The 22,496-nt window shown below is 57.1% G+C and overlaps 1 protein-coding gene across 22 annotated transcripts in view; it reads right to left on the bottom strand.

The window, feature by feature from the left end:
* The window catches only part of TNS1 (tensin 1), a 214,409-nt gene that overhangs the window by 60,230 nt on the left and 131,683 nt on the right, over nt 1-22,496 (bottom strand). For all 22 annotated transcript variants that reach the window (XM_070070213.1, XM_051848187.2, XM_051848188.2 and 19 more), the window contains 7 exons: nt 22,392-22,475; nt 19,858-19,970; nt 19,333-19,393; nt 19,037-19,112; nt 18,437-18,566; nt 16,286-16,351; nt 15,159-15,275 (listed from right to left, as the gene is read on the bottom strand). In XM_070070213.1, the coding sequence (XP_069926314.1) occupies nt 15,159-15,275; nt 16,286-16,351; nt 18,437-18,566; nt 19,037-19,112; nt 19,333-19,393; nt 19,858-19,970; nt 22,392-22,475 (647 nt within the window). The remainder of the gene's footprint in view (nt 1-15,158; nt 15,276-16,285; nt 16,352-18,436; nt 18,567-19,036; nt 19,113-19,332; nt 19,394-19,857; nt 19,971-22,391; nt 22,476-22,496) is intronic.

The raw sequence follows: 22,496 nt of genomic DNA, 5'->3' as shown, positions 1-22,496 counted from the left end.
CAGAAACACCGGCTCATCAGCAGCTCCAGGCCCAACCAACGACAGCTCCACTCCCCAGACCAGAGAGCTCGGTGGCCGAGGGCTTGAACGAGCGTGGAGCCCGCTGACTCGGGGAGCGGTCCATGGGTCTGCAATCTGGGCAGGATGCCCCACATCCATGCAAGAAAGCGTAATGGGTACAAACGGGGCTGGAGCTGACAACAGGGGTGGCGAGAAAAAAGGGAGTCTGGGGCAAGACCTCTGAGTCCCCTTTCCACAGAGAATGTGTCAGGGCCTTGTCAGAACCCTCTAGAAGTTGCCTGTTCTCCCACATCCACAACCTGTGGACACCCATCCCACTGGACAGGTAGGTACCTGGGGAGGAAGGGATCTCACTCCAGGAAGGCCTGATGCTGTCACCTGTTCCTGCTCTCATTTTGTGGAAGGCGAGTGCCTTCCCCTGGGGACCCCCACCTCTCCAGCTACCGCCAAAACCCCCCTTCTCCGGCCCTGGCCTCGTATCTCTAGGCAGCCACCATGCATCCAACAGACCTAGAGGCAGTGTGGTCTGGCAGCAACAGACTGAAGAGTTGAGGGCTGAGCTTGGAGGGGCCTCAGTCTGCCCTGCTGTGCAATGGGAGAGTACAGTCACCAGCCCAGCTCTCAGTGCTCAAGGATCCAACTCAGAGAAGCAGCTCAGCCTGGCCCTGTTGGGGTCCCGGAGCCCTTGGACTCGGTGTGCCCCTTTCCCCTCTCCTGTTTGCCTGGCTCCAGGTTCCAAATGCATCCAGGGCTATTTCTGCAGCAGCCCCGGAGCCCGCAGGGTGGGGACAGGAGCGAGGACTTACAGGAAGTCTGTAAATACACGCCAGCCTGCAGTGGTCCCCAGGGCCACGCGGGGCAATAAAGAGGCTGCTTTATTTTCATCCCTGAAGCTGCTGAAACCCAATCCCGGCAGCTAGCTGCCTAGCAGACGCTGGCGCGAGGCTCCCCGCCCACAGCCCCCAGGCTGGCGAGGGGAGGCGGCACGAGGGAAAGCCAGGCTTGGCAGGCTCCAGGTACCACAGGTGGGGTGCTCTCCACCCTGCCACCGTCCTGCGAGGCACAGCGGTAGGCAGGGATGAACCAGCGGAGGCTGTCAAAGGCCAGGCCGCTGGGGCAGGAGGCAGGCTTGCTCAGGCCTCCCGCCTGTGAAGACATCATCCACGCTTACCCACGCTGTGTAAGCACACAGCACGTTACCTACCCTCTCCGAGCCTGCCGCTTCACCTGCGAAATAGGAGCGAGACCCTTCAGCTCACGGGAGAGCCACGGGAATGAAAGGGAGTCCTGAGCACCCGACAGCCCTTGCACAGCAGTGTTGATAGAAGGTGGCGGCACGTGGGTTCCCCCTGGCTGCTGCCAGGTGGCTGGCGGGGACTGGCAGTTGACGCAGCCCTCTCAGAGCCCAGTCTGGCACCATCTACCCACACCGGATATGCACACCTTCTCCCTCCCAGCAACTCCACTTCTGGAAATCGGTCTTAGACACATTTGCACAGATGAAAATGTGGCTTTTGGAAGCAGCAAAAAGGTCAGAACAGACCTAAGCGTCTCTGTGACTTACAGTTTCCAAAAATACCACTTAATAAAATCCAGTATATACGACAGTGGGATATGATACACGACAAATTGGAAAGAGCCGCTAGGCAGTGTCAGACAATACCATCCTGTAAAAAAGCTCCAAGTAAAGACCGCATCCTTACAATGGCAGCCAGGCCCCACAAGATCTGGTCCCCATTACCTGGGACCTCATCTCCTGAAATAATCTCCATTTCAGGCACTCTGGCCCTTGGGTTGCTGCTTCCCAAATGTCTCAGGTATGCTCCTGCCTCAGGACCTTTGCACATGCTATTCCTGTAGCCTTGAATGCTCCCCACCCCCACATTTGCTGGGCTGAACACCCCCACCACTTTCACATCTGTGCCCCTTTCAATAGGGTCTAGTCTAACTGCCCTGTTTTAAATTTTAACCCCCCTTGCCACTCCCCCTTACTTGCTCTACTAGTCCCCAGAGATCTGTCACCTTGTAACATCCTCATTCACTTTGTTACAATGTCTTCACGTTTTTTTCTCCTCTGTCTTCCTCTGCTGGAACAGCATCAACCCGAAGGCAGGGATCTTTGTTCTATTCACCGTTGCGGCCCCAGTGTGCTGAACAGTGAGTGACCGGCACACAGTAGGCACTCAACAAATATCTGCCTGCCCATGAAGGCAAGGGCCAAGGACAGTCCGGGCGCCACAGAGCGCAGAGGGTGTGGGCTTTCTCTCTTCCTCTCCAACAGAGTGATTCAAGGCTGTGCCGGTCAGCACGCCGTCCTTATGCTCTTGCATTCCGTTTGCTCAAATGCAAGCGGCCAGAAGCCCCAGGCTGGCCATCCCGATGCCACGTGTGTGGATGCAGGAGCCATGGAGATTAACGGCCCTGCCCCGAGCAGGGGGCATGAGTCACACAGCAGGGGACGGAGCCGGGCCTCTGGATGGTGGCAGGGACAACTTGCACACAGACACACACACCTGGTTCAGAGCCTCGCTGGAGAGCCGGGATGAAAGGCGCAGCGACTCACGCTCGGGGAAGTTGCGCCCACGGCGAGGCAGTGGTATCAGTAAGCGCTAACGCTGACTATGTAAGCTATAACTTCCTACTTAGCAGGCACTGAGCTAAACACTGTGGATTAACTCATGTAATTCTGAACCCCATAAGACAAGCTTTATCCTTCTCCCCATTTTACAGATAACAACACTGAGGTTCAGAAAGGCTAAGGGATGCATCCAAGGTGAACAGAAGGCAAGAGGCAGGGCTGGGGCCCGACACCAGGCAGCCTGAGTCCGGAGTCCATGTTCTCTCCCCCTGCGGTGCCTCCCAAGGGATATGGGTCAGACCCTTCTGAGCCTAAGACCCTGTGCTCCCTCCTTGGTGCAGGCGGCCTTCGGCTGAAGCTGTGTGAGCTCAGTGACTTTGGCAGGACACTAGATGGTCTCTTGCCAGGGAGAGGGGCATAGGGTAGAAAGAAAGAGATTTATAGGGGATGAATCATCCTTGAGCAGCTGGGGAAGGCGAGGGAGGGAGATCATAAAAGGGAAGAAGGACTGATCACTTGCCAGACCCCAGAGCCATTGAACTCTCTTCCCGCAAACAGCACTGTCCATCGGACAGAAAGCAGGGGCTCCAGTGCGGGGGGAGAGGGCGGCAGGGAGCAGCAGGCAGGACGGGGAGCAGGCAGAGGTGGACTGGCTCCAGGGAGGACGTGGCCTCTCAAAGGCTGCTGGGAGAGCCCGACCCCAAAGCCAGGCCCAGACCATCAGCGAAGGAGCTGAGGATTGCCAAAGAGCCACACAGGCTCGGCCCACGCCTGCGGGCAGCAGCTCCAGGTGCAGGGGGAGAGGGAGGGCGATGGCCCAGCCTCCCAAGGCACGAGGGGCCTGTCCAGGGCCTGAACAGGTGCAGCAAGGAATGACCCGGAACAATCCAGAAGGAGATCCTTTCCCTCTAAGGGCTGGATGCCGGTGTGGGATGAATGGGGAGACCGGAGAGCTGGGCAGGCCCTGGAGCCACGCACCCTCCTGTCCCCTGCCCAGGCAGCATCTGAGTGCCAGCTGGAGCTTCTGCTGGTATCACCTGGGGCCGAGGAGAGGAACAGTGGCCAGGCTGAGTGGCCACGCAGGACAGCCACCAAAGGCCAAGTCTACCAGGGCAGAAGCCACGGGCCCGGGCCCCATCTGCTTCAGGGTTTTGTGTGCTGTCTTTTCTCAGAAGCTCCTGGCAAAGGGGTCTCCAAACAGCTGAAAATTAAACCAGCGGGGCAGAGGCCCTTGCCCCCCCCCCAACAGCAGCAAGGGAACAGCCCCTCCCTCGGCCCCGCGCTGCCCCGCGGCACACCCGCACCTCCTCTGCCTCCACTGGAACCTGGAGCAGCGCCACAGTTACCAGAGGAAAGCTGGGCACACCTAACGGCCCTGCTCTTCCTCCACTTTCCAGACACGAGCAACGTCCCTATGCCACGCTCATGTTTGAAAATCCCAGGACCAGCATTGCAGCATAGTGGGTAAAGCCACTGCCTGTGGCGTTGGCATCCCGTATGGGCACTGATTCGAGTCCCGGCTGCTCCACTTCCAATCCAGTTCCCTGCTAATGTGCCTGGGAAAGCAGTAGAAGATGACTCAAGTGCTTGGGCCCCTGCACCTGTGTGGGAGACCCAGAAGAAGCTCCTGGCTCCTGGCTTCAGCCTGACCCAGCTCAGGTCATTGCAGTCATCTGGGGAGTGAACCAGCAGATGGAAGATCTCTCTCTCTCTCTCTCTCTCTCTCTCTCTCTCTCTCATTGACTTTCAAATACATAAATTTCAAAAACTTTTTTTGAAAATTCCTTCTGTTCTCAATGCCATCTCTCCTGGTTTCTGTGCAGCCCCTCACCAAGCACTCCATGGCAGATTACAGAGGCCAAAGGCACCATCACACAGCAGGGTATTGGCTTACGGTGAGTTCCAGGGGCAGGGCCCACGCCCCCTGCCTGCCAGCTCAGGGTCCCGGGCCTCAGGACAAACACAGCCACGCCTGATGGAGAGAGTGCAGCGCTAGGCATGTGGCCAGCAAATACTAGTATGTATGGGGGGGGGGCATCTTCCTCACTCACGAGGTCAGAGTGACCTTGTACTTGAATTCCCAGCACTCTAATTGTTCTGGCGAGTCAGGAGTGGACGCTCCTCCTGGGGGAGGAGAAAGAACTTGGGATCCTCCTCAAGAAGCCAGCCACGCCTCATCCACATCTCTGCAGCCATGTCCAGGTGGCCACGCCACACTGAGATCCATCGCCCGGGTCTCCACAGCTGATCCAGCCTCTCAGATGGGCAGTTCCAGTATGTGGCTAACCTTCACCCCTCTTGCTGCTCTCTAAGCCCTTCCTCCTTTATGATCTGATAGATGGAGTTCAGCAGCAATCTGGAATTTCTCCCCTCCCCACCCTTCCCCTCTCCACCTGGAAGCCAGAGACCACTGTCAAGACCAACATCCGGGTCAGGACTTCCCAGGACACATGAGGCTCTCAGCACTCATGCTTAGCAACTTACCCCTAAAGTCTCTGCTCAGATACTGCTCCGAGACCCTCGGACCCTTGCCCCGAATTATTTGGGACCACCTGCAATGTTATACTGCCCTCTTCTGCTAGGAGGACCTCCCATATCTCATGCCAAAGTCCAGAATCCAAAAATGTCAAACCCTGAGAAAATATGTCACATTCCACACGGCGCATTCTCTCCCACTGCCCCATCCACAGGGGTCACCCACAGCACGTTCCCGGCTGCTCGGCTGCCTCACTCATGAGCCCAGGGCCTCCTTCCCGCAGCCCCATATCCATCCCACCCAGATGGGGGAGGTGGGAGAGAGGGTCACGCCAACAGCTGTGCCGACTGGGAGGCAGAACTTGGGGATTTTTCTTTTGCTGTGCACAGGGTCAGGCTCTCCAACCAGTGCAGGCACCAGGACTAAGGCTGGAAAGAGATCAGACTCAAAAGCCTAAAGCACTGGAGACTAAAACACATGGCCTTCTACATCAAGATCACCAAAGGCCGGGGAGCCTGGCCCAGCACCCCACTTCATCACTCATTCAGGATCCTTCCCTGAACAAGACTTGCTGTGAGTTAGGCTGTTAGTCCAGCAGCTGCCATGCCCACATCAAGACACAGCTCCACTCCTGACCCCGATTTCCCTCTGGTGCAGACTCTGGGGGGCTACAGGTGACAGTTCAAGTCACTGGCTCCTGCTACCACAGGGGAGATCTAGACTGGGTCCCTGGCTGCTGACTTCAGTCCTAGCCGAAGGCCAGAGCAGGCATTTGGGGAGTGGACCAGTCAGTGAATGGGAGCTCTTCCTCTTTCTCTGCCTCTCCATTTAAAAAAAAAGAAAAGAAAAGAAAAGAAAAGTGAAAAGACCACCCACAGAATAGGACAAAATATCAGCCAATCAGGGACTTGTTGCCAGATCATATAAACAGCACTTACAACTCCGTAATAAAAAGACCAAAAAAAAATTTTTTTAAACAGACAGGATTGACAGAGACACTCTTCTAAAGACCATACATACTGGCCAATTATCAGTGAAAAGACCTTCAGCATCACGGTCAGGGAACAGAAATCGAAACCACAATGAGTTACTGCTTCATGCCGCTGGGACAGCTGGAATCCCGCGGACAGAACATTGCAAGTGCTGACAAGGATGGGGACACACTGGAACCTCCCACGTAGCAAGGGGCAGTGCAAATGGAGCGGCCACTTTGGAGAATCCTCAATGATTAGACACGGAGCTACCACGTGACCCAAGGCTCCACTCCTAGCTATGCATCCAAGAGAGAAGAAAACACAGGTCCACACAAAGACCTGCGCATGGATGTTCATGGCGGCATTTCTCTCAAGAACCAAAAAGCAGAAACAGTACAAATGCTCATCAATTGACTGACGGATGGATAACCAAATGTGGTACGACCACACAACAGAATATCATCCAGCAACAAAAATGAAGTAAGGACCGACACGTGCTACCACACACATGAACCCTGAAAACACTAAGCTAAGCAAAAGAATCCAGACACAAAGGGCCACATATCAGATGGCTCAATGCACAGGCAGTGTCTAGGATGGGTCAGTCCAGAAAGCAGAGCAGGGCTGGGGGTGGGGGCAGAAATCAGAAGCCACTGTTAGTGGGTAAGAGGTTTCCTTTGCCAGTAATAAAAATGCTCTAAAATTATGCAGGGGCGGGCATCGTGGCACAGCAGGCTAAGCCACTGCTTGGGAATCTGCATCCCATATCAGAGTCCTGGCTGCTCCACTTCTGATCCAGCTCCCTGCTAAGGAGACTGGGGAAGCAGCAAAAGAGGGTCCAAGTGCTTGGGCCTCTGCCACCCACAGGGGAGATCCAGATGAAGCTCCAAGCTACTGGCTTCAGCCTGGCCCAGCCCTGGCCTTTGTGGCCATTTAGTGAGTAAACCAGCAGATGGAATCTCTCTCTCTCTCTCTCTCTCTCTCTCTCTCTCTCTCTCTCTCTCTCTCCTTCAAACAAATAAATAACTCTTTAAAAAGATCATAATAAAATAAACACAATTAATATCATGGTAGTAAGTGTATAAGCCTAAAGATACTACAACCTAATGAATTGAATACTTTCAACAGGTGAAGCTACAACATCAGCCTATATCAACTTGGCTGTTAAATGTTTGGAGGTGGCAGGGGTGGGGGGAGGGGGAGGCTGGGGACTGTTCTGTGGCTCTAACCTGTGCATGTGTCCACACCAAGGTTGTAGAAAGTTCAAGAAGGGAGAGATGATAGGAGGCATGCAGGAGAGCATGCTGTTAGGCTGCAGGTCTGCTTGGAGCACTCCACAGGGCTCTGCCAGCCACAGAGAACACTGGCTATGAGAAGGGAGCTGCACGGGCCACAAGGGTCACCTCCGTGCCAGCTTTGCTAGCACCCAGAGTGCTAAAGATCTCCTGTGGAGCAGGTGCAGGACAGCAGGCCTCAGATCCCACCCACGAGACCAGCAGGGTACAAGGCTGCAGCAGGACGCTGCAGGGAGTGAGGGCAGCCTGGGCTGCAGGGAGAGCTGTGTGCATACACAGAGCTGCAGCCAGAGGGAGCCGTGACTTGCAGGGAGCAGCAGGGGGGGGGGGGTGTCTCCAGAGCACCCCCCAAAGAACTATGGGAGACCCAAGCAGCATGCCACACCTCCAGAATTTTCCAGAATTTTCCACTGGCAAAGAACTCGAGTCACGTTGTCTGCTTCCATCTCCACACAGAACATGCCCGTGCAGCCCTCAGTGATGCCAGGCAAGCAAGAATGTTCTGGGATGTTCCTCCTTTCCTGTCTCCCTAAGCCTAAATGCATCAAGTCTGGGAAACACACATGCACACACACGCACGCACACGCACGCACACAGGTAGAAGCCAACAAGAGAGAGGAGCTAACTCTGAATGAAACACCAAGTTCACTGGCACTGGGCACATTTGTTTCTGACCAAAGGACCTTCAGTCTCAGACCTCTCTAGTCTGAGAGTGACCAGAAGAGGGTGGGCCTTGCCCTGGGGTCACACCCCTAAAGCACAGGGCAGAAGGAAAGGCTGTGGTAAAGAAAGCAAAGTGGCAAAATCAGATCCTACACATCCATTTGTCCAAACCAAGAGTCTCACAAAATAGTACCCACTGGAGGTGTTTGGGGAGGATTAGCCAAGAGAGTGTACACAGCGGTAGCCCAGCACCTGCTAGGCACACATGCCATCACCAGTGTCACCATCATTGTTAGGGTTTCTTCTTCAAGTCACTGCCAAGGAAACCGAGAACCAGAGAGGCAAAGTAGCTTCTCCCAGGTCACACAGTAATCTGGTATCAGAGACAGATCTCCTGACTCTCAGGCATGGGGCTCCCAGAACAGAGCCAGCTGTAGAGAGCTCCCCAGAGAGGAGAGACGTGAAGCCTTGTGTACAAACCACACCTGTATCATCGCTCCTCCAACACACCACTAACAAAAGGGGGTGCGAATTGCTGCCGGCACAGCACATAGCAAACATTTTACTTATCACATCACATATATCACCACATTGAATCTCGAATGGCGATCTTATGAGGAACATCCTGTTCTTGTACCCATTTTACAGATGAGGCATTTGGGACGCAGAGAGGCAACACAGCTATAAACATCAGAGCGTGGAGCCAGGTCTTCTGAGTCTACATCCCCGAGTCTCAGTGCCCACGGCCAGCTTCCCAGCCCCCATGCGTGGATGCTGAAATGGGAGCAGAAGGAAAGCGGGTGCCTTCCATGCAGGTGCAAGGTCCTCTCCCCACGGCTGCAGCAACTACGGAAGCCGCTATGAGCTGAAGCCACCCTGAGCCTGGAGTAACCACCATGAACCACACTATGCCTACCCCCATTCCCCCGCACCTGCCACGGGCACCGAGGGTGCAGGGCTTGTTATCACAGGCAGCTGGGACCTCTCAGGGGAAGCTCCCAGGCCCATTCTGGCTCCTCAAGAGTTCCCTGAAAGAAATGGTGACTGGGGCTGGAAGTAGTGGAAAGCAACACTGTGTCCTCCCATGGCCCATTCAGCAGGGAATAAGGAAAGATGACCCCCCCCACCCACCCACCCAGGGAAGGAGCTGGCGGGACACCTAGAACTCAGATCTCGGGGCAGGTGTCAAGGTACAGTGGGTGAAGCCACCGCCTGGGGTACCCGCATCCTGTATCAGACGGTGCTCCTAGCCCCAGCTGCTCCACTTCTCACCCAGCTGCCTACTACAACCCCCAGGAAGGCACTGGAGGGCGACTCAAGCATTTGGGAGGCCAAGATGGAGAACCTGCTTCCTGGCTTCAGCTTGGCCCAGCCTTGACTGTTGCAAGCATTTGAGAAATGATCTCTCTCTCTCTCTCTCTCTCTCTCTCCTTCTGTCATTCAAATACATAAACCTCTCAAGTCACCTGCTTTGCAGGCCGTGGTGTGCGTGTGTCTATCTCTCCATGACACTCACCTACTTTTCTCTCCTCCTCACCCTCCTCTTTGCTAAGCTCTTTTCCTCTCCCCCTCCCATCTTCAAAAAAATAAATAAATAAATAAATAAAGTCCAGGGAGTGCTTGCACAAGCCCAGACCTGGGATCCCCGGTGCAGGCTGGGATTGTGAGGACAGGCACCCTACGGAGCTGCATGCCCCCTGAGGAAGGCAAGGGCTGAGGCTCAGGCCCAACACCAAGCCACCTTGTCGGCAGCCCCTGGAGACCAAGCAGGACCCCCCGTGGGCCTTGTGCTGTTCTCCCATCTCCCTGTCTTTTGGCCCCAGGCAACCTGCTTGTCTGCCCCTCACCTGCCCAGAACAGCCCTGCTCTCTTAGTCACATGGAACCCTACACCACTCGGCATCGGGAAGGTGCAAATAGGCGGGCAGTGAGTGACTTGGGCCCGGCCAGCCTCTGGTCTTCTCAGGGGCAGAAGGATCCTGTGTGCCCTGGTCCCGGTGCTTACTTCTGAGAAGCCGAGCCCTGGAATAAACACTCTGGAGGAATCTGGAACCTGCTCTGGGCAGCCCAGGCCACAGCGCAGCCCCACTCCCACCCCTGGGGAGCTGCGAGCTGGGCATGGGGCTTCAGAACTCCTGCCAGAGAGCTAATGGGGCTCCTGGAGCCGCAAACCATGCAGTCAGCCAGAATGCAGAGCCGCCAGGCTGCACACCAAGCTGGAGAGGCAGGCGCAGCGCCCAGGAGGAGGCTGGTGGGGGCGCAGACCTCTCCCCACCACCCACAGGGGATGCTCGCCTCCTCTGGGGTCAGGACCCCAGGCCCAAGGCATCTGCTTGCACATAAGCAAGGATGGGAGGAGTAAAACCAGCCCCCCAGCCACCACAGCACCCCAAATCTGAATGTGCAGCCTGCACGCACAGCCTTGGTACATGACAGTATTGGTACACAGAGCCTTACAGAGGTGACAAGGTGACACGAGGTCACTAGGGCAGGCTGTCATCCAGCATGACCCACGATGTCTTCCTAAGAAGAGACCAGGGCACAGACAGGCATGGGGGAAGACCGTGGGAGGACAGGGGAGAAGGCAAAGACGGCACGGACCAGCCGCAGGGAGAGGCTTCAGGAGGGATCAATCTGCTGACACTGCCATCCCAGACCTGCAGCCCTCAGAGCTGTGCAAGAGTGCGGTGCTGTTGTTTATGCTGCCCCGTCCGTGGGCTGCGCTGAGGCTGCTGGAGCTGACACACCCCCCAGGCCATGGGGTGCTCTGAAAGAAGGGAGTCCCCCTGGTGGCAGGTGCACCTCGGCTCCCTGTGGGCCACCGATCCACAGCTGGAGCCCTGTCTGGTCACAGGTGCCTGTCACCACTCCCCTGTCTTCTGGTCTAGGACAAATGAGCCAAACGGTCCCTATGCAGCCATCACCACCCCAGGACTCTGGTTTGCAACTATCCCTTTTCCCTCTTCCCCTCAGTCTATCTCCTGGACCCGTGGCCGTGAAGCTGTGAGGAGTTGGAAGAGCATCCCCAAGGAGCCGCCTGCAGTGTGTGTGTTTGAGGGGGAGGGGGTAGGCTGGGCTCCGGCGGATGCAAAGGGACCAGGAGTCAGACGCACCTGGATTCCAACACCGACTCCACCGACTACCGCATGCTGGGGCTGGGGTGGCCAGAGCTATGCCAGAGTCTATATGTATTCCATACACAGTGAGGAGGGGGCTTTCCTGTCCCTCTAGCAAGTCCCTTCCCTCTTGGGCCCCAGCATCCACACAGTAAACCTCACCATTGGGGGGGGGGGGGTGCATGGCAGATGGCAGGGTAGGGCTAAACACAGAGCCACCGTGGAGACATGGTTAAGTTATGGTCATGCGGACCAGGAGTTCCAGGACCAGAGCTGGTCTCTCCTCACTGCTGGGCAAGGCAGAAGTACGGACATGGGACACAGGTTCCTGAGGACCATGCAGGCCACAGCTCAGGGACACTTGCCCTCCCCCTCTGAGTCCCCCAGTGGGCCCTGGAGGGCCTCGCCTGGCCTCTCCCACCGGCTCCTTGCAGCGGGCCTCAAACAGAAGAGGCAAGAGGTGGGCCCCTTCCAGAAATGGCCCCGTCTCACCTTGGACACTGTGTCCCCCTACCTGTTGGGAGAGGCTGGCTCCCTAGCAGAGACGCTGCCTCTGTGGGGTTCAGCTGCTGCCTGCCCTGAAGTCCCACTGCGCACCTGCCTATCACAGGGGAGCCCACGGTCACCAGGGTGCTCCATTCCCTGCACCATCTACTGCCTCCAGCCCCTTCCTCACCCTCACAGTGCTCTGCCGGGACTGGGGGCGAGAGTCAAAGAGGGGCATACAGCAACCCCCTCCCCAAAAGGGGCACCCAGGCAGGTGCCCAGAACAGGCCCCTGGCGACATCACCCTCTCCAGATGGCACAGTGGTTAGCGCTACAGCTCCACACCCAGACTGGCCCTCAGTGAGCCTGCAGCTGTGGGCAGGGTCTCAGCCCCTCCATGCCCCCGTCTCCCCACACTGCCCTCTCTCAGGGTCCCTGTGAGCCTCAGAAGAGATGGTGCCCATCAAGGCCTTGGCACCACAGCCGGGGCATGGCGACTTCCAGGACCTTCCTCAGCCATGTCGGCAGAACCCTGAGAGGCTGACCAGAGTCCCCACGGACGGGCTGGAGACTCAGGAGGAGACACCACGGGCAGCCCCTCCTCGGCTCTGTCTGAGTGCTCAAATGGATCCCCATTACACAGCCCAGCAAACTGAGGCCCTAAGGAACGGCATCTTGTCAAAGGCCGAATGCTTAGCCGCTGTGCTGAACTGCCACGACAACCGGCAATCAGGTTAAGTGAGTGACCACGTCGTCCCAACTTCACTAAGACAACAGAACTGCTCACTTCCTGCACCAAGCACATACGGCTACCAAGGAAGATCTGGGATCTGGACTCAGGCAGCCCGGCTCTGGAGCGCCCACCCTCACCCGCTGCCCACGGCGCCTTGGGTCAGCCTGCCAGGGCATACAACACCCCATGAGGCCGTCTACCCCCTCCACAATCCCTCCTACAGATGAACAAGAGCTCAGGCCGACTCCCAAACCCCTGCAGTCCTGGGGGTTAGGTGCCCTTGTCTCAGCTAGCATGTGGGGAAACTGAGGCACAGAGACTTGCCCACAACCAGCGAGACAGACACGGGCCTCCCGCTTCCCTCTCATCACTGTCAGTCAGAGGAAATGCTTTCACCTAGAGCCTTCCAGGAGTGCCACAGGCAGCCAGCAAGACTGCTACGCTCTCTCTCTCTCTCTCTCTCTGGTCCCTATGGGGGATGCAGCCCAGGGGCGGGCAGCAGGCTCACCCCAACTGCACGGCTCCCAGCCCATGGCCAGGCCAGGCCAGGGAAGAGGAGAGGAGAACCTGGAGCTGCTCCCCTCCAGGCACACGGCCAGCTTCTCGGCCCGCAGACAGGAGCCCCTCTGTCCCTGGTGACCTTTAACTGGCCCAAAGGTCTCGCCGGCTCCATCCCTCTTGCCCTGGGGAATGGGTCGGAAGGGAGAGGAGGAAGGACCAGGGGGCAGGAGGACGGTCCAGGGCTTCCGGCGCCAGCCCCTCCTCTCGTCTCCTGGCCTCGTCCTGCTCCTTCCTGCCCGCAGCCCCATCCTCCCCGCCTCTACTCCTTCCTGCCCTTCGTTTGTCTGCCTTCTATTTGCCTGGCGCTTTCTGGTTTACTAAACGTTTTTACATTTATCAGCACACAGAATCTGCCCCAGGGAGAGCCGGGAAGACATTAGGAATTCCTCCCAGTTGCCAAGTGCTCTTGGTAAAAACGCACACATCCCCAGAACGGGGAGGAGCGAGGAGCAAGGGGGCCGGCAGCCACCATGCCTCCCAGCTAATCCACCACTGCATCCTCCACGTTCCCCTCAGGCACGGGGGGGGGGGGGGGCGGGGGGCTGCAGGGGGAAAGCGAGTGCATTGAGGGATGCTACGGTTTCTCCCCCAAAGGTTCCCATGCCGGGAGCTCAGTCCCCAGTGCACCAGCACCCAGGGGTGGTACCTTTAAGAAGTGGGGCACACTGGGAGGTGATGAGATTACTGGGAGCATCAGCTTCAAAAGGGGTCCATACCCATCTCTTAGGAGAGGGTTCGGTCTCACAGGACGGGATTAGCAGCTTGGTAGAGGCTAGGATTTCCCTGGCTCACCCTCTCGCTTCTCTCTCTCCCCCTGCCTCTGCCCTGCCTCCTGCTAACAGCCACGAGGCCCTCACCAGAAGCCAAGACCAGTGCTATCTATGCTCCTGAACCTCTCAGGCATTTCGTCATAGCAACATCAACCAGCTGAGACAGAGGAGCTGTCCCTATGGGGGTGGGATAGGCCCTAAGGAGACTTGTTGGAAAATCTGACAGCCCCACAGCCAGGGGGCAGCAGGGCTACAGCAAGCCTGGGGACAAGCTACCAACTTTGCCATGTGGCGCCTAAAGAACTTGCCGTCACCAAGCCCCCAAGTTCGACACCCATCACTCTCCAGTGCCCCACCTGACTGAATGCCACGGCTCATTCTGCTACCTCCAAGGTCACAGGGAGAATTTTCATCCTAGAGAAGGCTTAAAGGACTGTCAGGGTACAGTTATCAATTCCAAGTGCCTGGTGCAGGAGGCAGGAGACAGAGTGGTGCCCAGGGGGCACGGAGGGGGCCACAGGCCTGGTCTCCCTTGCTCCGCTCTGCCGCAGGGCCCAGGGACCCCGGGCTGCACAGGGCTGAAAGGAGGCTACAGGCTAAGCTGGTGAACCCGAAAGGACGCGTCTTGGGTCACGGGGGTAAAGCAGGAGGTTCTGTCTTGCAGGGGTCCTCCGTTACCCCACTGACAATGAAGGGGGGACGGACGGGACCACCCTCAGCGTCCTCCCAGCTCAAAGTGCTGTGGTCCTATAACCAAATCAGGCCTCAAGAGCCCTGGGCGCCGGGCACGCTCACGGACAGAGTCCCCCGCCCTCACCCCATCACACTCACTCCAGGGAGCCACATAAATAATACCACAGCTCGCACGAAACTCGCAGGAGCCGCCTGAGGCGCAGCCCACCACTGGCCATGATGTTGGGTTTGGGAGTGAAATGAAACACGGATTAATTTCAGTTCCGCAGCTTTCTTTGCACATTTCATAGGCGATCAGTTCGCTTCCAGCTGTCAAACATTTTCATTGGCCCTTGATGAAAGCTGGTTGGCCCGAGGACTGCACCCACGTTCCCAGTGCTGTGACCTCACAGAGCCCAGCGGCAAGTCTGCGGATACCCCACGGCGAACATGTGCAACAAGGCAGGGGCTGGAGCTGCCCCTTCATTTGCACTCTCCTCCCAGACCACTCCAGCCCCTAAGGACCCCTCTCCCACCAGTCTCAGAGCACTCATCACCCACGATAGCTCTCTGGCAATGACAATGCATTCTTGTGCCACCCACCCCGTGTGGCCACTATGCTGCGGTCTGCAGCTCTACCCTCACCATGTCACAAATCCACATGTTTGTCTGCTTCGCCTTCCTCTGCCAACCTACACACTCTCACTACTTTGCATCCCCTCTGGACCCAGTGAATCAAGAGAACCGAAGCCACAGGCGCCAGGGCTGTGCCGATGGGGGAGGGAGGGGCTGGAAGGCCCTGGTCCCCGCCTACCCTCCATGCCATCCTCTCGCTGTGTGTTGAAGTTGTCGTAGGAATCCCAGCGGATGAGAGGGTCGGAGGTGTTGTAGTCCACAGACACGCTGGGCCCATTCTCCAGATGCTCCATGCCTGGGGGGAGGGGAGGGGTGCAGGGTGGGCAGAAGAGGGGCAAGAAGTCAGCAGCTGGAACTCGGAGCAAGCCCACAGCCCCGCCCCATGCCCAGGGATGCTCCCCCAGGAAGTCTCCTTCTCCCGTGTCGGGCAGGTGGGACCAGGGGCTGAAGCTGGATGGAGAACCCAGGGGTGTGGCTTCCTGCATTCTTGATGGGGCTCATACAAGGTCATGGGGGGTCAGTCGGGACACATGCTGAAGGGTGGCAATGCACAGTCCACCCTGGAGGACACTGGGAGGGCTCCCTGACTGGGGGGTCTGTCCTCCTCTCCTCTGCATCCCTGGAGCCCCTGGGATGGTTCCAGGAGACAGAATCTGTGCCGGAGCCAGTACAAGGAGGGTTGGGGGGGTGAGGCAGGCTCCTAATGGCTGCAAGGGGTCAGGATGTCTGGACAGCACAACCTCAATGGTAAGGTCACCCTGGGCACACCCTGTCTTGCACCCCAAAATGCTCTCCATGCAAGGTGGGCACCCCAGGAATGCCAAGCAGGCAGAGTGTGCCACCTTCCTGGTCTGCCCAGACTCCCTGCACAGGGAGCCCACTCCATCTCCCACAGCCTGCACGCACGGACAACTGGTCTCCACACACAGGCTGCCTGAAGGCTATTATTAAATGGCCTTTGGGTTACAACACCTCAGTTCTCAAAAATACTCATCCAGGTCCCTACAGCGCCCGTGAGTGGCCCCCAGCCCCTTCCTCCACCTACCATGACCCTCTTGGTCTCAGAATAGAACAGGATGATGACCTAAGGCAACCAGAACTGTTTATCCAACCCACAGCCTCCCTGTCTGCTTCTCTTATCCAAAGATTAAGTCACTGGTTCACGTTTAGCTGGGGGTCCACTCTGACACCCAGATCCTTTAGGGCTGGCCTTCCTGCCCAACATGGGCTACTCTACTCTTGCAGGACAGACCAGGGGAGGATGGACAGAAGCAGTGTGAGAACAGATCCTAACTCAGTGTGTACCTTGAATCTTCTCTGGCCCATAAGAAAATACAAACTCCACTTTGCCATAATCTGGAAACCGATCATCTGAAAAAAACACAAGGGAAATAAAAACGGGCAATGAATTCCCAAAAAAACACCCGATACAGTTTTTAGACAACAGTATGTGCAGACCTGTTTAATAATATAATAGTTAATTTACAGCTACATTAATAGACACAGGCACGAAATCACAGGTGTACAATGAAATTGAATCTGGCCCTGCCTGCAGTAACCACTTCAAACCATCTCTTCGCTTTGTCCCACTGGCCACTTAGCGCCAAGTCTCTTCAGGTAGCCTCAAAGTGTCTTTTCTAGATATCAATCTCCCTTGGTGCACCACCACGAAGACGAGTAACTTGTCTCACTTATACTATTTCCACCTTCTTTCTTAAATCTGGTTGGGTTGCTATTTCTATTTCTTCTGTTGACTATCTTTGAAATTGTAAGTACTACTGAGAAGTCTCTATTTATCAATCTTTCCATTTTCGATGGTGTCTCCTGACTCCCGCCACATACAAAGCGGAAATCTGCGATCCTCCCTCCCTCCACCTCTCCCAGTCCCGTTATTTGTTTTGTTGGCTCTACTCTTATCTTTCCCTTAAGACCGATAACATTCACAGTCTGTTCTGCAATTACAGCATCGTCTTCCGTTTGCTCTCCTAGCTCCAGTGCTAGGAGGACTCATCACAGAAGCATCCTTGTCCTGCACTGAGTCCTGCCAGACCCCACGGAGGGGATCCAGCCCCTCCTCCGAGGCCTGGCCCTACTCTATGCCTCTCTGTCTGAGCTCAGTCTGGGCACAGATCGCTATCCACTGCCTGTGGGAAGAGGAGTTACAGCAAGGACGGTGTCTGCTCTGTGGGACACTCATCATGGCTGTGCACATGTCCGTCACTTCATAGAATCACATCTGTGTGTCTCCTCCATGACGCTGCGCTCCCTGCAGCTGGGACATGACTTCCTCCCCTTGTATCCAGGGTATGCCTGGTACATACGGACACACAGTGAGGAGTGGCGGAGGGAGCGAGTGGGTTAATGGATGGGTGGATGGATGAATGGGTAGGTAGGAGTGTGGGTGGAAGAATGGGTGGATGAGTGGAAGGGATAGGTGGATAGACGAATTGATGGGTAGATAGATGGGTAGATGGATAAATGGGTGTGTGGATGAGTGGAAGGATGGATGGATGAGTGACGGATGGATGGGTGGATGGATGGATGGGTGGGTGGATGGATGGACAGATGACTGGAAGGGTGGGTAGGTGTATGGATGGATGAATGGGAGGATGGATGGATGGATGAGTCGGGGGATAAGTGGACAGACAAACTGATGGGTAGATGGATCGGTAGATAGATAAATGGGTGGGTGGATGAGTGGAAGGAGAGATGAATGGATGGATGATGGTGCACATGGATGGATGGATGTAAGGATGATTGGATGGATGGATTGATGGTTGATTTGTGGATGGACGGATGGATATATGGAAGGATGATTGTGCGTGTGGATGGATGGATGGATAGAGAGATGGGTGGGTGGATGGGTAGGGTAGGTATGTGGGTGAATGGATGGATGTGTATATCTGCATGACCCAAGCTTCAATGTGATATAGATAAAACCTCAACTAGATAAAGGAAGCAAAAGCCCCTCCCTGACCACCCCGCCTCCCTCCCTGCTGTCACAGCCGTCTCCTGCTCTCCACCCTGGGAGAGAATCGTCCCTGCCAGCTCTGCCTCCCTGCTCCAGAACATCGCTGTGCTCACCAAGGCAGACACCGTGCCGTGCGTTCCATTGTTCCCCAGCACTCAACACTGAGCCTTACACAAAACGAGCGCCCAGGGGCTGTTGGACAAAATGACTGCGAGACAGCAGGACCCGCGGGACAGATGGGGAAAACCAGGAGGAGACACAGAGAAAGCAGCAGGAGAGGGTGATGGCCCAGGGACTGGGCAGCCATTTATCTCCACTTGACTTGACAACTTGCATTCCAGACCATGCCCCTCGGAACTCTCTCCCCGTGCTCTGCCACTGTCACCTAGAGTACACCTGAGCCCTGGCAGACCACACAGCTCGGGAAGGGCGGGCCCCACAGCCACCACGGCCCCTTCAGCTGGGCTCTGCCCCGCCAGCCCCACCTTTGAAGGCGTCGTCGAGGTCCTCCTTGCCAAAGACAACCCCCAGGTCGTGGATTGCGCAGGTGTGGAACTGCACCCGGAAGATGACGTCCCGGGCTGGGCTGCGGAACTTCTTGTGGTAGCACTTGAGCTGGTAGGAGGCGGGGGAGGCAGTCAGGGGCCCGGGGTTCACCCCAGACCCAGCTGGGGAAAAGTCACCAACACCCAGGGATCTCTGGGGAAATTTCTAGAAGAGCAGAGAGCTGGAGGCCAGCCTTGACCTGTGGGGACAAAACTGTCCTCCCAGGGGGTTTCCCCACCTAGGTCGGAAGCAGGGATCTCCTGCAGCAGGCATGACTGAGGCTAGGACCACAGGAGTCCTGAGCAGCCAGCAGAAGCCAGGAGGGGGCAGCATTTCCCAGAGGCAACGTTTCCAGAACAGGAAAGAGGCCCAGGGAGGGGACGTCCAACTCCAGCGCAGGGGAGTAGACAAGCACTGTTTGAGCTGCAAGGTCTTGCAGGTCTGGCCGCCTGCGGGGAGCAGCTGTGCTGGCCTAGGGGCAGGAGGGGAGCAGGAAGAGAGGGGCAGCAGCAGGGCTGGAGACAGAGGGCCACACTCACCAAGATGTCTCCCTTCAACAGCAGCCCTGGCTCGATGGTGATGCAGATGCTGTTCTGGCTGTCTCCCGGGATGTTGCTAAGGGAGAGAATTGGGCAGAGAAGAGAGGGCTGCTGGAAGTGGGCCGGGGCAGCAGAGGGGGTAAGGGGGAGGGGGTAAGGGGGAGGGCCCTCCCCTCCCTGCTGCCCCCTGTTGCAGGGCCACTGGGAAACCTCACCACCTTCTGCCCCTCACCCCTGTCCCAGTTCTTGGCCCTGGCCCTTGGCCACCCTGGGCCCTCTGTCCCACGAACACCTACTAGATGCCAGACGTGTAAACGGGTTGCATGGCCTGGTAGATGCGGAGAAACGGCCGACATCCTGTCGGGGAGGGGTGGAGTGAGCAGAGACAGCAGGAATGGTGGCAAGAGGAGGGAGAGAGGGGAAGGGGGATGGAGGGGAGGCAGAGAGAGAGAGAGGAAGGGAGGAGAGGCAGGAAGGGGAAAGGGGAAGAAGAACAGGGAAGAAATACTTTCACTTGTAAGGCCTTTTGTGCTGACCAGAACTTGCCACGCCAACACCACGTGCCAGCAGGCCCTGCAAGCAGGCACCCGTTTTGCAAACGGACAAAGAGTTCAGGAGACACCGAAGTTCAGGCCCCAGTGCCTGCCTGAGGGCTCGCAGCTCCTACGCTGTTTTACCACCCAAGGCTGCCTCCTGTTTTTGTTTTTTGTTGTTGTTGTTGTTTTTTCAAATTAATTAACTTTTTTATTTAAGAGAAGGAGATGGAAGGGGGGAGGGAGGGAGGGGGAGGGGCAGGAAGGCAGAGGGCCAGGAGCAGGTACCTCCTTTAGACTCAAAGTTGGGGATGCCGTGCATGATCACGTGGTGCAGAAACAAGGGCTTGTTGTTCATTTTGATGGCGCCGGAGAGCAGACCGCTGAAATAGTGCACATACCTGCAGCCGGGAGAGGGCGGCTTCAGGCAGAGGCCAGGGCTGCTGCTCAACCAGCCTGCTCTTTCCTCCAGGAACGCTGCCCTAGGCCGCCCCCACCTCCTCCTGGTCCATGCCCCAGCACAGGCATGCCACCCTGGCTGCTGGGAGCCCATGGTATTGGCCGGCCCTGCAGCTTGGGCAAGGCAAACATCCCACTTAGCGATCTCCAGCGCCCCCTGGTGGAGAGCATGGACACCTCTCTCAGCGTCAGCCCAGAATCGCCCACCGGACCAAAATTCCTCCCCACATCCCAGGCAGGCTTCAGTTAGCTGCTCACTGCTGCAAGAGGCAAACTGCCCAACCATGAGGCTGCTCACACCCTCAACACCGAGCCCAAAGCACGCCAACACCTACATCCACAGCCCACCTTCTACGCCCGCCAGACCCAACAACTATGTAACAGTCCAGCAAAAAGAGTTTACTAATTACAGTTCTGTATTCTCTTCATGGTGTGCCACAGTGTATAACATCCCTGTATGGCAGTGACTTCACTGGGCACTTGAGATACCTAATTCCCAGTAAGTGTCCCCATCTCTAGGGTCAAGAGCACACAATTCTTTTTAAGATCTGATAGGAAGAAAGAGCAACACCTCCTGTCCCCGAGGGAAACTGAGAGCCAGAAAGGGCCACACAGGCTTTCCAAAGCCACATAGGAAGAACACACGAAGCTGGGAGCGAGAGGGCAGGGAGGGGCTGAAGGCTGGGCTTAGGCAGTCCTTTTGCCCTTGATGGGGCAGCACTTCCAGCTGGAGACACCAGGCTCAGTGGCCAATCAGAAGGCATCCTGAGACTACACAGGAGCCAATAGGAGCTTGCTCTCTCTCGGGAGGGTGGGACCAGGACCACTGATCACAGCCACACTCTCCTCCTGTCCCTGGGCTCCCTGGACCCCCTCCAGGCCTGTGAGCCACTGTCACTGAGCCTGGATGGGGCCCCCTCCAACAACCCAAGCCAGGATGTGTCTTGTGCTGGGGACAATGAGTGCGGGGGGGGGGGGGGGGACAATGAATGCGGGAGCTGCAGGTAAAGCCCCTCCCCCTTCCCTCCCAGCCTCCACTCCTGGGCCTGCTCCATTCCCTGCAAGCAACACTGACAAGAAGGCAGGAGAGCGGCAACCAGAGCGTAGGAAACCAGTTGACGTTCATATCCAGGCACAGAGGAACGGCCCACCCACAAGCACGTGCAGGGACAGATAGGCGCCGCCTGGCAGACACAGATAATGCACACGTGCACGCAGACACACGCCCACTGCACACTCTACGCACGCACTGAGCACCGTGGAATCCCTGAGTTCTTCTACTGAGAGCTACCAGCTTCAGAGACGAGACCACTGTCCCACCTTCTCCAAACCACACGGTGCCATCGTCACACATGCCCCCTGCTGGTGTCCCTTACCCTTCAGGGTGACCGAGACCAGCAGCCGTCCATGGGAAGCCAGGGACCGAGGCCCCAGGAAAGACCCTCAGTGCAAACAGCAGCTCCTGACCCCGAGGCCAGAAAAGCCAAGAGCACGCCCTCACCTCCGGGGCTTTGCACTTACCCTCTTCTTCCCTCTGTCCTGCCCTCAGCCCAGGGATGCTTCTTTCTGTCCACTCAGCCCTCCCTCCCATGCCCCTCCCATCAGTGTGAACCAGCCTCAGGCCCACCCAGTTGTCCACTCTCCAGAGCTCCATTGCCAGAGGTGTCCTTGATTTTGTACCATCCCCAAGTGGGTGCGGAGGGGGCACTGCCCTGGCCCAGGGGTCACTACTAGGCCTTCCTGTCCACTCCAGCTCCACCACTGCTCACCGAGGGCCCTGGCCACATCCCCTCCTCGTGCTCAGGCTCCTCGTCTGGAAAATGGGGACGCCCTCCACGGTCACTGGGAGCTCATCATCACCCCAGCTTGGGCTCAGAGTCACCTCCTGGCGCGCTGCACCCTGCACATCCATGCTCCCCTCCCCTACTCTCCGCACCACTCTGCTGTCTCTGCCCCAGCACTAAGTGCTCTCTGACGCCGCCTTCTCTGCATGGTTACCTGTGTCATGTCCGTCTCCCTCAGTGGCCCATCAGCTCCCTAAGAGGGGCCTGTGGCCTGTTCTACAGGGCTCAGTGCTCACAGCTAGAGAGCCTCAACCTTGCCACCTGCCTGGGCTACCCTGTGACTGTGTGCAGACCACGTGATTAAGATGTTTCAACTCTCCCAACAGCTGGGGCCTCTTTGCCCTGTGTCTGTGACTTCCCAGGGCAGGCAGCAGGGACACCGGCCTCTCAGATGCACCCCCGAACCCTTGCTCCTCCCAGCTGGCATCTGAACACAGCACAGCCATCCCACCCACTGTGAGTCCACAGCCCAGTCCCCACGCACAGTGAGCGCCTGGGCGGCAAGCCCCAGACACCCACCTTCTCTGGGATGGCTGACCAATGGGTACAATCTTGTCCTCGTAGAACCGCTTCATTGCAAACCGGTCCAGGGCCTGGTCGGCACTATGGGGAGAGACGGGAGGT

The sequence above is a fragment of the Oryctolagus cuniculus genome, chromosome 3, assembly GCF_964237555.1.
Source record: "Oryctolagus cuniculus chromosome 3, mOryCun1.1, whole genome shotgun sequence".
Taxonomy (NCBI): domain Eukaryota; kingdom Metazoa; phylum Chordata; class Mammalia; order Lagomorpha; family Leporidae; genus Oryctolagus; species Oryctolagus cuniculus.
The sequence above is the reverse complement of the archived record's forward strand: the minus strand, read 5'-3'. Positions and strand labels throughout refer to the sequence as shown.